The sequence below is a fragment of the Carassius auratus genome, chromosome 29, assembly GCF_003368295.1.
Source record: "Carassius auratus strain Wakin chromosome 29, ASM336829v1, whole genome shotgun sequence".
Lineage (NCBI taxonomy): Eukaryota > Metazoa > Chordata > Actinopteri > Cypriniformes > Cyprinidae > Carassius > Carassius auratus.
This window is the reverse complement of record NC_039271.1, coordinates 4,191,290-4,209,341: the sequence shown is the minus strand read 5'-3', so window position 1 is coordinate 4,209,341 and position 18,052 is coordinate 4,191,290. Positions and strand designations below refer to the sequence as shown.

Genomic DNA, 18,052 nt, shown 5'->3' with positions numbered 1-18,052 from the left:
AGAGTCATGAGGTCAAGTTAAGTGGTCTTAAGTGGTCTTTCTATTCTAGTCTAATATATATATAAATATAATGATGTCAATAATTCCTTAGAAAAATCTCTTATGATTAATGTGCAATGGGAAAAGGCAAAACATGTAACCGAACATCCTCATGGAGGCAGTTTTCTTCTTTGTGATGATAAAGATGCGGTGTGGTTTGGGGAACTTCACTGCCGCTTGACTATGAAACATTACAGCGGCCAAAATCATAAGGAAGCACTTCACACATAAAAGATGTGGTGGAAGGGATCCGGGGTATGTTTCTAGCTCTGGTAGCTGAACTACAGATAGTTTTGCACTGGCAGCAAGGCAACACGGTAATAATCTGGGGTAAAGAGCTGTCACAGCAAACACAAGCTGGGTCCACAGAGCGAACTGTCTTTGCACAGTCTGAACAACTACACATGATTATGTCTCCTCATAAATTCATATATCAATACTTTTTTATAAAAAAAAAAAAAAAAAAAAACGTGCAAAAAGGGATGTTTACAGAAGTTCTGCCTCCTTAAAGCAATAGTTTTGACAAAACTGAAAATATGCTCAAAACCCCTCAAGCCATCCAAGATGTAGATGTAGTTTGTTTCTTCATCAGATTTGGAGAAATGTAGCATTGCATCACTTGCTCTGCAGTGAATGGGTGCCGTCAGAACGAGAGTCCAAACAGCTGATAAAAACATCACAATAATCCACAAGCAATCCACACCACTCCAGTCTATCGGTTAACATTTTATGAACCGAAAATATGTGTTTTTAAGAAAAAAAATCATCTTGAATTTACAAAAATTGCTCCCAACTGAAATATGAGTCCATAATCCATGATATTGTGGATTATTGTGATTTTTTAATCAGCTGTATGGACTCTCATTCTGACGGCACCCATTCACAATAGAGCATCCATTGCTGAGCAAGTGATGCAATGCTACGTTTCTCCAAATCTGATGAAGAAACAAACTCATCTACATCTTGGATGGCCCTAAGGGTGAGCGCATTTTCAGAAAACGTTCATTTTTGGGTGAACTACTCCTTTAAATATTCAAATTCTTATGCTAGCGATGAAGACCTTCTCAGATATTAAACAAGAGGAAATGGAGCTGAATTGCAAAAACCGGAATGATCAGGAAACCTGTTTGGAAATAATCAGTATTATTGATGTTAACCTTTGATGTCAACTTTAAATGCCATTTACAATCTATTTCACTGCTGCAGTTTCCTTGTAAAACTTAATATACAGTGAGAATGGGACTTTCCATTATTGTCATATAATTTATTATGATGCTTAAAAATCATTAGAGAAGGTCTTCATTTCTGATGGTTAGACACTAAAAGGTGCACAAATGACCTAACAACAACTTGAGAAAACGAAACTGCACACAGACCTGGCTCACAGCAATGTACCTTTCCTCTAGAAAACACTGGGATCATTTCAGTTAGTATTCCTTAAAAAAAACATAACCAGAGAGTAGAAATGAAACAAGCGAATGATGCAAGGCCCTTTCATAACCAACCATCTTTAGGTCTATGAAGATAACATATGACTGAGGAAGATAGAAAGCTCTGAGAGACACGAGCAATAAATACAAAACAATTATAATAAAAGATATGTACACACATTTCCAACAATAGGGTCTCTATAATACTTTCAACTATTAATAAGGCATACAAATATACTTCTGCTCGATGTATGAAGCACTATTCAGGTCAGTTAGAAAATTAATAAAGGATAAATTATTATAAAAAACTCATCACCGGTTAAAGTTGCTTTACAGCAGGGTCCTGGCTGTCTTAAAAAAAAATCCACGAACACTTGTGTGTCAAAAACCTGAATTCATTCCATATAGAAAAATACAACTTGTCTGTAAAATATTCCCTTGTTTGAAATGTTTTTCCCGTCCTTTTCAGATTTGAAATTAAGTGCACTTTAGATTGACACGGTTGAGTCTGAAGGGCGTCCCTTCGTGTTGTTCCCAAATCAAAATAAAACTCCATGTCGCTGAGTGTCTGAAACGGGTCGTGTGCTGGTTAAAAACAAAATCTGAATCTGCATGAAACAGATGAAAATGAAAAGTTTATTCCGGAAGAAATTGTTGGAAAGCAGGACACAAAGGATGTGACTCAACCGTGGAGTGATAAGAGGCAGCGAGGGATCAAGGCAGGACAGACACAGTGTCTCACAGGACGTCCCAAGATCTTCTCAAACTCACACCGCATCAGTGAGGGACCTTGGGCTGCAAAATAGGTTGTGGTTAGTATATGTTTGCATATGCAAGAATTGTGAAATAAATTGCAGGCAAAAACAACAAGTGTCATTTATGAGATGGAAGTAAAATGCAAAAATGGCATTAATGTAGGAATACATTATAGTATCCAAACATTCTTACAACTAAGAATTTCCAAGGTTTCCAGACATTCTGTAAGGATTCAAAAAAAATAAAAAATTCACTACAAAATGCCATGATTTCAAAAAAAGATTGCACATCTTTTATAGGCTAGAGGGAAAACAATTGAAAAATAACGGACGGTAGAATTTTTGTTAAAACTTATTATTTATATATTAATCATAAATAAAAAAAATATAACTAATAATAATAAATATTCTGTTTATATAATAAAATATATTAATTATTTTATAGAATAGAAAAAATATAATGGAAACATAGAGAATATATGTATACTAGAAAAACAGTCATTATAATATTATTGTATTGTATTGTATAATATAATTATAATCACAACCTTTTAAAGTATTATTTTAATATATATATGTGTGTGTGTGTGCATATGTGTTTGTGTGTGTATAATAAAAAAAATAAAAATAATATATATATATATATATATATATATATATATATTAATATATATATATGTATATATATATATATATATATATATGTATGTATATATATATATATATATATATATATATATATATATATATATATATATATATATATATATATATATATATATTTTTTTTATTTTTTTTTATTTTTTTTATAAAAAAATAAATAAAAACTATTTAAAAAAAATTTGAATCTTTTCCAGGCTTTCAAATCGCAATATTGAAATTCTTTAATAAGAAATAAGAAAGGAAAAAAAAATCTATTTTATAAGTTTTTGTATCTTACAATATACTGTTCCTTAATATATATTCTATCAAATTGATTGAATGAGGAAAAAAAAAAGAAAAAAACATGAAAAAACTATTCAACATGATCTGATCAAAATCTGAACCTGTCTGAGGAGACTATAAAGATACATTTCTGCATTTTTTTAACATTATGCCATGCTGAGAATTCCCTCCCGTGTCTGTTGTACCTGTCTATGGAGGGCGCTGTGGGGCGATTCGGCGACTGACGACAGCAAACCGCTGCTGCTCTTCCTGAATATCCCGTCCAGTGCAGTGGATTTGGTGCTTCTGCTGGGTTTGTCGCTGCCGGCGCTCGATCCAGAGCTCTTCCTCTTCCTCCCATCAGAGGATCCGTAGGGCAGCGGGCTGTGGGACGAGACGTCCCCGTGATCCCCAGTGAGCGCCTGCGGGAGGGACAGCTCCACGCTCCCGTACCTGTCTTGGTCCCTCGGCCCCTGGCCCCCCGGCCGCTGCTTGGCCCGCGCGCTAAGGGCCGCCGTCCCATTACTGATGTGCGCCGCACCCAGTGGCAGATGGTAGCTGTTCCCGCTGCTCCCACTCTTTCGTGACTCGGAGGCAGGAGGCGCTTTCCGCTTTTTAGATCCTGTTCCATCCCCTGAGGCTTTGGGCGGCTTGGCCGGTTTATTCCGCTGTGGTCTGGGTCCGGGATCCCGGATGCAGAAAACCCCAGAGCCGTTATGAGAGAAAGAGGTGGAGTACGAGACCATGGAGACGCCGTCCAGAGGAGATGCGAGTGCATGGTTGGAGACGAACGGAGAGCCGAGGGGAGAAACCTCAGTCGGGCTTGTCACACTCTCCACCGCTAGAGGCACTTTCCTGTGAGAAACAGGATATGACATCACCAGTGTGTGGTAGGAAGCCACGTGGCACGTTAACCTAAATGTAATGTGGTCACTGAGTGAAAGAAAACATTATGTGCGTTTGCAAAACCATTCAAGCACTACACTACACAGCTGAACTGAAGCCGTTAACATTCAACATTCATAACACATAACATTCATAACATCATGCGATCAGACAGACAAACATGTAACTGTGGGTCATGCGGGACGCTCACCTCCACATGAGAGAGTTGACGTGTTTTTCCACCATGCAGTGGAGCGCTAGCCGAACCCGGTCCCACCGCCGGTCGAAAACATAGTGACCCCGTCCCATCAAGCGACTGCTGAACGCACAACACTAAGACAAGACAGAATGAGTTGCAATGTTATATTACTACATTTTTTAAATGCTTTTTAATATACATTATGTGTTTTTTGACAGCCGATATCCTGGAAAATCTGGAGGGCCGATAGCCAATATAAAGCCGATATGATTTTTTTAATTATTATTATTAATATTTAAGAAATATTAAATCATTTGACAATGGACTTAATTCTTATACTTTAGATGACAAGGTATTTTTCACAAATAAATAAATATTTTATAAAAATATAAAGGATGTAAACACTGTAATCAGCCTCTGCTAAATGCATACATTTAATAATGTTTGCCATTCTATTACTAATAGGCCTGCTATTAAAACAATCTTTATAATACTTTCTGTATACATTAATTTTTTAACCGATCTGATCTGATTATTAGACAGACTTCTATACGTATTAGACAAAACAGTTAACGTTGACGAGAGAGAGAGAGTGTGAGCACTGCGTGCACTCAAAATAAAAGTCTGGCGCCGCTGTCAAAATAAAAGTCCCACCTCGAACACATCGGCCAAGCAGAAAAACTTATCGGTCGATGCCGATATTTGAAAAGTGCCAAATATCGGCCTATATATCGGCCTTGGCAATATATTGGTCGACCACTGATATACATACAGGGGGCCAAAATGGGACAAATGTGTTGTAATGTAGTGGTTTGGCTCAGCTCACGCTCAGGGGTCGCGGATGCTGTGGAGAAGAGGGGCACAGCAGCTTCTCGGACTCCTCAGGGGGGTCAGTTTCTCCTTCATCGCTGGACTGACTGCATCGCTGCCAGCCGGGCGTAGGTTCAGGAGGAGGAACGGGCGCAGAGCTGAACACCATTGCACCGCCGCCAGACACTCTGCAGATAAAAGACGGATGACACTAGGATTTTGTTTGCCCTTTTAAAATCAAGTATTTTATTATTATTTATATACTCTATTATTATATTTATTTATTTAGTTATTCTTTGTGCACAATATAGAAAAATGACCATGGTTAGTTTTGTATTATTTAAATACTATTTTAGTATTTATTAAAGTTTTAATTTCTTTTTTTCTTTTTTTAAGTTTTAGGAATTTTTAGGTATTTTTACATTTTTATATTTCCATTTTGTTTTTATTTATTACTTTTTTTTACATATTTTTAGTCCTTCAACTTCAACTTACTCTATTTCAGTTCGTTTTCAAAGCAACATTTTATTTTTAAGTTGCCCCATTTAATACTATCATAGTGATAATATATGATAATGTGATATATGATAGTGATAATATTTATATTTTATTTTATTTCAACATTATTCTACTGTCAGCAGTATGTACCTGTGTAAGTGTGAATTGGCCAGCTGCAGTTTGAGAGTGGGCGTGGTCTTGGCATTAGTGTAGCTTGTGGATAGGCTGGTTGCTGCATCATGTGACTGTGTGACCTGCACTGATTGGCTGCCTGCTTGAGCTTCCTTTTTTTGCCCAGTCTCCTTCGCCCGCCCCTTATGCTCCGCTAGAAGGATGTTGAAATCTTTCCTCCGTCCCAGGACGGCTCGCCGATGGGTTAGAGAGTGAGTCTACAACATACACAGACAAGGTTATGAACAACATCACAATGATCACTGGACAGATATGTATATGTATAATAATGAGTAACGATACTAACCTTACAGGTTAAAGATCGAGTGCAAGGCCGCTTTGTCTCTGGGTCCAAAACCCCACAGTGTTTATTCGGATCAAACACTCTCCCTGCACAACAAAACAAAATATGACTTCATATATGGCTGAAAATAATAATATTATTATATTATTAATTATATAATATCATAATATTAACTAATATATATATATATATATATATATATATATATGCAATGTATTTATTTGTGTCAAAATGTTTATTATATTTTATTACTATATTATAATATATAATAAGTAATATGATATAGTTATACAATAATAAAATACATAAATATAAATTATTATTTATTATATATTGTATTTAATATATAAACATATATGATATATTATATAATTTCTTCCTTATAAATATAAATTATATATATATATATATATATATATATATATATATATATATATATATATATATATATATATATACACACACACACACACACACACACACACACACACACACACACACACACACAACTAAATACATTGCATATATAAAATGTAATTTATTTATTCTTTATTTTTTGTTAATTACAATGCATTCATTTCATGAAATGCACCAATGCACTGGAATCAGTTTCAGGAGTTTTCACTGAATATCTTGTGCATTTCATTTGTGTGAGAGTCTTTAATCATTTACAGTCATTTCTAGTTATTTCCAACGTTTCTTCTCGTTTAGGATGCCATCTATGTAGATGGCAGACAGTGAGGTGTTTTACTGGGAATCATGATTAAAACAGTGCAGTCCAGTTCATGGTGCTATCCACATAAGCTTACATAAACAATTAAACTAGCCCAAACTCTCTGTAATAGAGCGTGAGTGACTGTGGTGGTTGCTGGATGCAATGGAGGATCTGGCAACCGAAAACAGCCAATTACACAGCATAAATCAAACCTCCAGTGGGGCGAGAGCCCAGTAAACAACATACAGAGAGAGAGAGAGACGACTGACGACTCGATGCTAAACGGTTAGCAGAGGCCAGTTATGACTAAACATTCATGCTTCCAGATGAACCACAAACCACAGAACTCAGGTTTGAAAACAGATGAAATTGGTTTTATTTCTCACTTCCTCTTTTTTTTTAAAGTATATACAATTAATTTAACAACAACAAAACTTAAGTAATAATGTGTGAGGATCCAGAAGAGCTAAACTCTGGACTATAGACACAATATACAAAAATACTTTTTATTTACATACTATTATAGTGTTTTATTATAGTTTTGAGTTAGCGTTTTTTAGTATTTAACTTTTATTTTTATATTTTAGATCGTGTATTCATTTTTTCTATTTAGTTTTAACTTTTATATCAGTTTTAGTTTTAGTAATTTTAAGTATTTCAGCTTATTTTATTTCAGTTATTTTCAATTATTTCAATTTTTTTATTTTCCTTTTAATTTTTATGTATATTTTTTATTTCAACTCTATTTTAGTTAACAGAAATGAATTGTAGTTTTAGATAACTAAAACAACATTTCTAATAACCATAAAACATGCAGTACAAAAGATATCAAGGAAAACAAATGAAAATGAAAATTAGATATTAATTTGCTTACATTTTCCTTCTATAATTATATATATATATATATATAATATTTATATTATATATATATATATATATATATATATATATATATATATATATATATATATATATATATATATATATATATATATATTTGTTTTTTTTGTTTTTTTTTTTTTTTTTTACAGCTATATTTTAATTAACAAACATTATTTGTAACATTTTAAACTAACAATAAAAACTGCATATAACAGCTTTAAACTTACAGTACTAAAAAAAATCTAAACATTTTTCATTAAAATTGATTTATTAAGCACATATATATATATATATATATATATATATATATATATATATATATATATATATTTTTTTTTTTTTTTTTTTTTTTTTTTTTTTTATTATTATTATTTTTATAGGTTTTAAATAACAATAGTAACGAAAAAAATCCTGGGATACAAATTTTCATTGAAGTTATATAATGACTTTCCTTTTCTGATGACATCCCCAAAGTCATTCAGGGAAAGAAAAATAATATTAACCAATGATATCAAAGCCCCACCTTCTCCTGTTTCCTACATTATTTCCAGCTGAATTTCTAAAAAACAGAAGTTAAATGTGCTGCAGGAGCATTTATTCTTGTTTCAGAGCATGCTTCAGCACAAAAGATGTTTGCTACTCACCCGACACTCTTCGATGCCGCACGCCTTTGGCTCCGTTCTGATGCTTCTTGTCTGGGGGAGAAGGAGGGACTATTGGTCTGCGGTCCGACAGGGAAGGAGACGGAGAGGTGGAGGCAGTGGGTCTCCTGTCCTGTGGAGAGGCTGAGGGGGCGGGCCGCTTCTCCAAGGGCGACCGTGATGGGCTGGGCCGCCTGTCAATCAGCGAGGGGGGCGTGGTGGAGCGAGGCGTCACAGGACCGCGACCGTTCACAAACTTCTCCTGATTCTTGTGAGATGCTGGTGACGTCAAGGAGGACTTGAGAGGAGCGGAAGATGGAGAGGAAGACGAGGAAGAGAAAGAAAGAGAAGACCCCGCCGTGGGAGACGTGGAGGGGACTTTGATGTGCGCTCCCTCTTTCCGGCTGAAACACGGCATCTTCTCCAGACTCACCACAGGCAAAGACACGCTGGAGATAAGGGATCATGTATTTTAAGTTTTGAACTCGCATAGAGTACAATTTCCAAACAATAAAATCAACTTCCTTTTCAAGTTATGAGTGAGAATTTGAATTTAATTAAATTGTCATTTAAATTGGCCTAAACTGGAAAGACAGGAATGGGGGGGGGGGGGTGTTTTACCCACCAGGCCTTGGCTCGGGCTCCTTTGGGTGGATAGACGGCCAGCGGTGCCTTGCTGAAGCGTGAGTGTGGGTAATCACGAGGAACCCTGAAGGGAAGGGGCTCCACCTCGCTCTGGCCCACCGACATCTTGGCCTTGACAGGAACCAGAGGGGTCCTGGAGCTGCTGGGCGAACAGTGTCTCCTTTCTGACACACGAAAATAACCATCAGGAGATCAGCAGCTGAGGCACCTCCACAGATAAACCAGTGGACTGAGTCCCAAATAATATACAACTCTATTCTACACAATATGAGAGATTAACATTAGTGCGTCCCAAATCTTAGTACATAAAAAATACTTTCAGTACTTTCTGAGGTTTTCGATTGACTTTTTCAGTTGTAGTAATATGTATGTTGAGGAATCCAGGGCTGAAAATGAAACTACAGTTTTAAAAGTGAAAGTGGTAACATGTAAATGCTATTCAAATAATATATAAATAGAAATTTATGAAATATTATTATTAATTCACTTTTTTTTGTATATATTTACTTTTTTTTCAACAAGTACGTATAATACAATAAAATCTAGTTAAAAAAAATAATCAAGACCATTTTTCACTATTGTAATATAACATTTTCATTCTTATATTGATGCATATAAATATTTATTTATATGCACCAGTATAATACTAAGCGATTTAAGGGGTGTATAATAAAATAAATTATTATTATCACCATTATTGTTTTTAAGTATATATAGTTTTATTTATATGCATATATCATAAATCATAAATAAAATAATATTTAGTTAATTCACTAAAATAACTAAATATTTTATTTATGATTTATGATATATTCATATAAATAAAACTATATATATATATATATATATATATATATATATATATATATATATATATATATATATATATTATTCTACCTAGATATGTTTTACCTATAAAACTTACAAAAACATTTAATACATGAAAAAAAATGACACTTTGGTTTAATATTTTTTCTTGACAACTCAAACCATTAAAACTTTTGGGTTCATTCACTCTACAGTTTGAACTGATTCAGAGAAACTCTACTATTTTTGCTCATGTTTAAACCATAAATACTATTAAACAACTCTTTTTTTAAAACTAAAAAAAGCAAATCGCAAGACAAGAAGGGTTTGTGAAACTAGTTTAACGATGACACGCTCAATGGTGCATTGAAATCTTTGCAATACTCATCATGTTGATTCATTTTATATTTCCAGTTAAAACTGACATACTGGATTCTACATGTAGAACATTTAAGAGAAAAGACTCTGAGATGGGTGTTAATACACTTACGGTTCTTGCTATGCATGGCTCTGGAGGGCTCGAGGTGGACGCGCTCCTCTCTACTCACTGTTCAACTATTCCCCAACTACCTGCAATTACAAACACACATTATCACACACAACACAATACAAATTAGGGGCCTACAACAAATAATTAATGCATGGGGTTTCAAAACACTACACTGAGCCAGATTACTATACTAAAATAACAAAAAAAAGTCTTTGTTCATGTTCAAAGTGAATAATAATAATGCTCCTGGCTCGATCTGGCAGCTCACTAACCGGCATTAGCCTTCGCATAATGTCTCGTCAGCCAGCGAATCTCTGAAGACTAAACAATTACAGTTGGTGTGTCTTAAAGAGGATGTTGAGATGCACAAAACACAAAAAGGAATTAAACACAAACACTTTTAGTTTGATTTGATGCATTCTGAAATGTGTCATTCTCTGTGTTGCCACAAGGGGCGCTACAGCATACATTAGCATAAACTGTCTTCTTCTGTGATTGGTTTTCTCCTTCAGATAAACTAATGTTATGGCAGTATGAAAGCCCGTTTCCACCACTGAATAAAAAAAAAAAAATAGAAAAGGTAATTCTGACTTTTTATCTCACAATTCTGACTTGTTTTCTCGCAATTGCATTTTTATATCTCGCAATTCGACAAGTTTATACCTGCAGATGCGAGTTTTTCTTTGCAAATTTTCTCAGAAGTTTATATCTGCAGATGCGAGAAATCAAGCCAGAATTCTGCAATTTGAAATACGTTTACTCTCGCAATTGCTCGTTTATTTTGCAATTCTGACTTCTTTTTTCAGAATTATGAGATGTGGGCCTAAAATCACAATTGTAAGTTATAGGTGAATTCTGAAAAAAAAAAAAAAACGTTATGTCTTTGAATTCTGACTTTATAATTCTTAATTGTGAGTTTATATCACGCAATTCTGAGTCAGAATTATAATTAGATAATTATCTTAACTATAAGTTGCTATAAAGTTGTTAGACATTTCTGATTGTTTTTGTGTGTGTGTGTGTGTGTGTGTGTGTGTGCGTGTGTGTCGCTATACAGTTGTTAAAGCGTTTTGAGTGGATTTTACTGTGTACGTATATGATTGCTAGCTGATTTCTTAATTTTCTGAAAAAAAATTGTGTTCTGATTCTTTTAGTGTGTTGCTACGAGGTTTCTAGAGAGTTCTAGTTATAAATGTGTTGCTATCCATTTGCTGCAGTGTTCTGAATGTTTTTAGTGTGTTGATATGCGAATGCTAGATGTTTTTTTTTTTTTACTGGCCCGTGAAGTGAAAAGAGTCCTGCAGCTTCAAGTCTCCGTGATATTCTGGTCTCTAGATATGACTCAGGTCCCTCCTCCAATATAAGTCCGTGGGATTTCTTCATCGGTTTTATAAAATTCAACTCAGAAAAGCATTAGCACACATCTCCCCCAACAAGTTGGAACAAATCTAAGAAATAACAACAGTGATAATTCCCTTAGAAAACACCCCGGATAAAACTTCACAGTTGTCCCAGCATGAAATAACATTTCAAAACGGATAAATAAGGTGCAAGTTGCATAGTAGTGACATCACTAATTGTAAACCTGTTGAGGCATGTCTCAATGTGTGTGTGTGTGTGTGTGTGGTCTGTGATTAGCGACAGGCCACAGGAAGCCACAGTCACCAGCTGAGCTACGTTTGTTTACATCCGGCCCACAACTGCAGGAATTTGACCACGAGCGAGGTCCAGCTCATAAACAGTCCCCGAAACCACTTAAACTGGAAGCTAAGCAAACACGTGAGGCGATCAAAAGCATCCGCTGTTAATAGCACTCGCACGTTGGTTGGAGAGACACACTTACCCAGTCTGTCGAGAGGAGAGGCGAAAAAAAAAAAAACGAAAGCGAAAGAGAAAACCACGAGAGAACAGCATGCCTCCTGTGTGGCTGAACTTGAAGGCATCCCGCCCTCTCCTTCTGTGTTTGGAGCTGAATAGATGCGAGTCGTTGACCCCTGTGCTGAACCCTCGCAGCCCCGCAGCTGCCGTGTAGCTCTCCGCTCTCAGAAGAGAGACAGCAGGAGACGAGAGAGAAAGACAGATATGTGAAATCACCGTCTGAAGGGGACGAGAACGAGGGAGAGCTGCCAACCGTTCGCAAGCGAAAGACACCTCTGTGTTCCACGAGCGCACGTGGTCCGGGCACAAGACCGAAGACAGATGTGAGACGGATGATGACGGACTGGTGGAGCGTTTCTGCACCAGGATGCTTTTTGAAAGAGACCGCTTTTGGTTTTTAACACTCCCCACATTGGTTTTTCAGCACAACAATGCAATACAAGCTCCTCTTCAAAGGAATAGTTCACTCAAAAATGAAAATTCTGTCACTGTTTACTCTCCCTTAAATTGATTGAGTTTCTTTCTTCGGCTGAACACAAAAGAATAAATTCTGAAGAATGCTGATTAAAACAAACAGTTGCCCGCAGCCATTGACTTCCACAGCACCCCCCCACATACTATAGAAGTGGATGGCTGCTGGCAACTATTGTTCACCAACATTCTTCAGAATTTATTCTTTTGTGTTCAACCCGAAGAAAGAAAGAAACTCATAGAGGTTTAAAATAACTTAAGGGTGAGTAAATGATGACGGTTTTCATTTTTTATACGGAGCCAGATTAGCCTAAAAAATAATGCATATACAAAACAAAATTCATAAATGCACGCCACAATTTACATTTACAAAATCCGCTTGGTAATTCATAAATACACAAGTAAAAGCATAAATATTTCCCCAAGTGCATCTTACCTAAATAAATGTAAAATGTTTACACAAATATGTATATATCAAGTTCAAAGATTGATATTACATGCATTTAGGGATCATTTGAATCCACAGTGAGCTTTTAATCCACCAATCAAAACACTCCTTACATAACAGACTCAAGAAGCTCAACGCTGCACTCGTACTGTGCATTGTTCCATCATAACACATTTTAATAGCTATACTTTTTTTTTAGCACCTGATTGCAATTTCTATTCTATCAAATTATGATTTATATCGTTCACACAAAATGCATCGTTGAGTTGGCTTGCAACGAGCAATCTGACTACTTTTAAAATCAGTCTGTTTGTCTGTCAAATTAAACAGTGTTTTAACAGGCCTCAGGTGTAAGACTGCGGTTCTATGGGCGGCAACACATATAATAATGTAACCGGCAAATGACTCCATGATTCTTGCTTTACAGCAGTAAACACTTCTATTATAACCTTACACAGGTTACCTCTGCATATCACCATTATATTTAGCCTTAGCCATAGAATTAAGGTTTTGATTTAATTAGGACTGTCTACGGTGACAAGCGTGACTATTATCACCGTGTACTCGAGGTCAGGGATTTGAACAGTGTTTCAAAACACTTCAGAGGCGAACGAAGCAATTTTCTAGTTCATTAATATCAGCTCTAAAACTCATTTCTCTCTAAATGAACAAATGATGGGATAAATGCATTGAAAAGTGCACAATGAAGCCAAAACAGCCTTTGACACACTCAAACGAGACCATTAAAATCAGATCAAATCCTCCTTTTAAACCTCTATCAGTCTGAATGATGACTGTCACTTACTGTAATGAGTCAGGACGTCCTGAGGCTCAACGACTTTGTTGCAGGCATCGCAAGCGACGGGTTTGATATCCTCATGGGTTGGGACGTGACCATGCAAAAGCATATCTACAGCCGAGAGAGAGAGAGAGAGAGAGAGAGAGAGAGAGTTAGTGAGTTTGACAACTTTAAAAACCACTTCCCATAGAAGCATGAATATCACATCTGCTGTAGTTTATGTGGAGAAATCATCTCGCAGTAGACCGAAGTTTGACTGGTTAGAGAGTCGGACTTGAAACCCAAAGGTCGCAGCAAAAATGGCTGCCCACTGAGTTTTCTTTTTTTTTTTCCTCTAATAGTCCTGTGGTGTAGCAAACCCTGTCATCTTTTCTCCCGAGCAAACATGAAAAGTATTGCTTTTATTGCAGCTCTCTGAAAAAAAACTCTCTTACAAGAATAGCTCACCCAAAAATGTACTCACCCTCAGGACATATAAGATTTAGATGAGTCTTGAAATTTAGCATTCCATCAGTTGCTCACCGGTGGATGCACTGCAGTGAATGGGTGCCGTCAAAACGAGAGTCCAAAAAAACAGATAAAAACATCCCAATAATCCACAAGTAATACACACCACATCAAAATGCACACACGTCTTTGTTTCAATCTATTTTGGATGGTTTTAGCTTGTAAACAGTGCTTAATTTGTGCAGATTTCTCTCCTGATTCAGACAAATCGACGTTTTCACTGAAGAAAGCTCTTTTATGGATTTTTTAAGTTTGAAGTTAAAAAGCCTTAATGATGGATTTGTTTCTTACAGACATGTATTCACAAGACATTATCTGATGGACTGGAGTGGTGTGGATTGCAATATTGTGATGTTTTTATCAGTTGTTTGGACTTTGATTCTGACGGCACCCATTCACTGCAGAGCATCCTTTGGTGACCAAGTTATGCAATACATATTTCTCCAAATTTGATGAAGAAACAAACTCATCTAAATGTCGGATGGCCTGATGGTGAGTAAATTCTCACCATTTTGGGGTGAACTATTCCTTTAATTTCACATTCACTATGCATTTAATTTGAACAAATTGAAACCACAGTTTAATGTAGCTCAGCTCGTGTTTTAAAGCTTGACGAACTAGTGACCAATTATACTTCACATTCAGTGATGTATTCAGTAAGCTGACGGTCTGAGGAGAACTGTGACGCAAGCGTTCAGAGGAGCCTGTCGGATTCGCTGATGCAGAATCACCGCGCGCTTCCGCTAATACACACGGAGAACACACACTCTCACACAGAGAACTAGTGATGATGTTAACAATGAGAAAAACTGTGTTAACACCAGCTGCTTGAGTGTGTGTGGTAGAGACACTTCATGGTAGATTATGGTTACATTCAGAATGTAACACTAGTGTTTGCTAGCAAATACTGTGAAGTACGAAATACCACTGAATGGTTTTTTTTCAGTATGTAATAATTGTATGTGCAACAGATCCCTTCCTAACTATCTGAATGGCGATCTGTACAGGTATTACTTAATACAGTATTTGTCAGTTATTTTTTAAAAGGTGTTACTAAACATAAACCGGTTTAACAGATTGTATTAATTATTATTTTAAATGCAAAAGAACTGGATATATATATAGAACATTTTATTATTATTATTAATATTATTATTATTATTATTTTAGTGCAATGTGGTAGTACTGATTATTTTACATTTAAATATTATTAACTTTAATAATGTAAAATATAAAAATATAATTAAAATATTAATTTCAATACAATTACAATAAAATTTAAGCTGAAAATAGGAAATATTGAAATATAATTAAAATGTTTATTGTAATAAAACATATATATATATATACATATATATATATATATATATATATATATATATATATATATATATATATATCAGAGTATGTGAGCGGAGTGGAGCGGCAACAATTTCCCCTCCGCGCTCAGAGCATTTAATTTAATAATCACAATCGCTCCGCTCCAGGTTCACAATTTCCCGCTCCCGCTCCACTCCGTGCTCAGTGATACCAGAAACACCGCGCCGCCTTTGCTCCGTGGCTAAAGTATTTCAGTATGTTTGAAACGTTATGTTCATAACGTAGCCTATATTAAAATAAAAAAATAAAATAACAGGAGAGTTTCAAAGTGGCTTAGGCCGTTGTGTGCAAACCTTTTTTTCCTACCACATGCCAAACTAATAACATGGATGTCAGCATTAAAAGGTATAATTACTGTATTTCTGCTGTGCAAATTTTGTTTGTAATGAAAATAACAGTACATTTTTATTTTATCTACAGATCAATGCATTTCTTACAGATTTATGCTCATTCAAAATCAGATGAAGTAACGCTGTAAGATTACATTTGTCTGAATGCATTATTGCGAAAGCGACTGCGTGTGAATGTGCTGTAACTGTTTAAATCATGCTTTGACCCGAAAATATTCAGTAAAAGGAACAGACAAACTCCTTGAGAACTAACCTATAACTTCCCGCTCGGCTATTGTCGTCATTGTAACCTTCTGATTTGAGAGATCCATCTCTATCAAGCTATAGTTAAATATGTTTAACGTGAATACTTGCGATTTTTCCGGCCATTGGCATGAATTGTACTCGTGATGGAGCGGTGGTGGAGTGCTCATGGTCTGCTCCTTGCTCCTGTCAAAATCACACAGCTCCACTCCACGCTCCGCTCCCACTCCACTCCGCTCACATACTCTGATATATATATATATATAAATTAAAATAAAATTTAAATAGGCAATATTAAAACCCTTGAAATAGTTTATTTAATATAATTGCTAAATATTATTATTATTATTATTTTTATTATTATTATTTAATAAAATAATACTAATTAGTATTATTAATTAAAATAAAACAATACATATATATATATATATATATATATATATATATATATATATATATATATATATATATATATATATATATATATAAAATACTATAAAGACATAATATTAGTAATTAAAATAAAATGTGAACTATAAAACATTCAAATGTTATTTTGACACATTTGAAAACGGTGATAATGCATGCTTTTAAAGTACAGTATTACCCCAAGCCAGTATGAGCTCTGACAACAATAATAACTTGATGACATGAGAAGAAACGCCCACCATCATGACACACACACACACACACACTCACCTGCTTTACTGAGTTTGATCGCCTCTGAACCCTTCAAGAGCTTCTTCCCAGCAGAATCAGAGTAAAAATCTGAAAATATTCAATATCGCTGCATGCATTAGACTGACACTGAAACCAAACAGTTAAGCAGCATGCACAGTTACAGATAGTGGTAGCTAGATGGCTGTCTTGATCCAGCAAAGCAACACACACATTTATAACAGATACACACAAACACACACAGTGTCTAAACTTATACACACTCGGTCTCATGAGCCACTATTATTCAGGCGTTCACGCACAAAGTACAGAAGTGCATATGACACCTGTCAAGCACTCGTGACATGATGAAATGAATGCATGCACGTTTACGTCGCGTTGTTTATGCAGCAGCGCAGATGCACGGAGGACACGCACTTTCTCCCGTTATAAACCCGAACATCGTCGAGTGTCGCACTGCAGTCGAACAAGTGTCTGAGGGCGGTAGTGTGACTTACAGTGAGTGCTGTGGCTCCTGTGTGCAGTGTGAGCGCGCGGCGGTACAGCGTCGCCATTGCTCTTCCTTCTTCCTTCACAGACAGCGAGACGAGCGAGCGAGAGAAACAAATGACGTCACCTTCGCCAGAGTTCGGCCAGCGCTCGGCTGCGCTCGGCTTCAACAGACGGAAAGGTTGAACGTGTGCATCGTGCATTTATATAGTACATTATTATTCTTATGTTATAATCGTGCATATGCCATTTTATTATTATTATTATTACTACTATTAGTGGTAGTATTGATAGTTTGCATTCATTGCTACGTTTTAATTACATTATAATTACATATACATTAATAATTACTCAGTGTTTACATAACATAAATATTTATTAATACATTGATTAAATGAATAATTATTTAATAAATATGAATGTAATGATAGCAATAATAACAATAATTTAATAATATTAATAGTACTACTACTACTACTACTATTATATATTATATTTTAAGTATAAATTAATTACATTTTATTGTTTACATGATATATAATAAATATTAATTCATGCTTTGGATAAAGGAATAAAAATAAATATTAGAATATTGAATAATATATGAATAATAA

At 35.3% G+C, this 18,052-nt stretch overlaps 1 protein-coding gene across 4 annotated transcripts; it reads right to left on the bottom strand.

Moving 5' to 3' along the window:
• Positions 1–491: 491 nt before the first annotated feature.
• LOC113047895 (ataxin-7-like protein 1) lies at positions 492–17,575 on the bottom strand. Of its 4 annotated transcripts, none has more exons than XM_026209266.1 (13): positions 17,447–17,575; positions 16,971–17,039; positions 16,379–16,517; positions 13,798–13,902; positions 10,196–10,275; positions 8,879–9,062; positions 8,257–8,702; positions 6,019–6,101; positions 5,691–5,929; positions 5,059–5,230; positions 4,245–4,366; positions 3,355–4,003; positions 492–2,264 (listed from the first exon to the last, which is right to left on the bottom strand). In XM_026209266.1, exons 5-13 carry the CDS (start codon positions 10,209–10,211, stop codon positions 2,247–2,249), a joined length of 1,929 nt encoding a protein of 642 aa, XP_026065051.1. In that variant the 5' UTR covers positions 10,212–10,275; positions 13,798–13,902; positions 16,379–16,517; positions 16,971–17,039; positions 17,447–17,575; the 3' UTR covers positions 492–2,246. The 4 variants fall into 4 exon arrangements, with proteins under 4 accessions (XP_026065051.1, XP_026065050.1, XP_026065049.1 ...); XM_026209265.1 differs by lacking the exon at positions 16,379–16,517 and adding an exon at positions 14,255–14,324; XM_026209264.1 differs by lacking the exon at positions 16,379–16,517.
• Positions 17,576–18,052: the final 477 nt, after the last annotated feature.

Coding starts and splice junctions, on each gene's coding strand:
- LOC113047895 (XM_026209266.1), bottom strand. Junction 5,231..5,690: donor GCCAATTCACACTTACACAG/GTACATACTGCT, acceptor TTTTATCTGCAG/AGTGTCTGGCGGCGGTGCAA. Junction 4,367..5,058: donor AGCATCCGCGACCCCTGAGC/GTGAGCTGAGCC, acceptor GTCTTGTCTTAG/TGTTGTGCGTTCAGCAGTCG.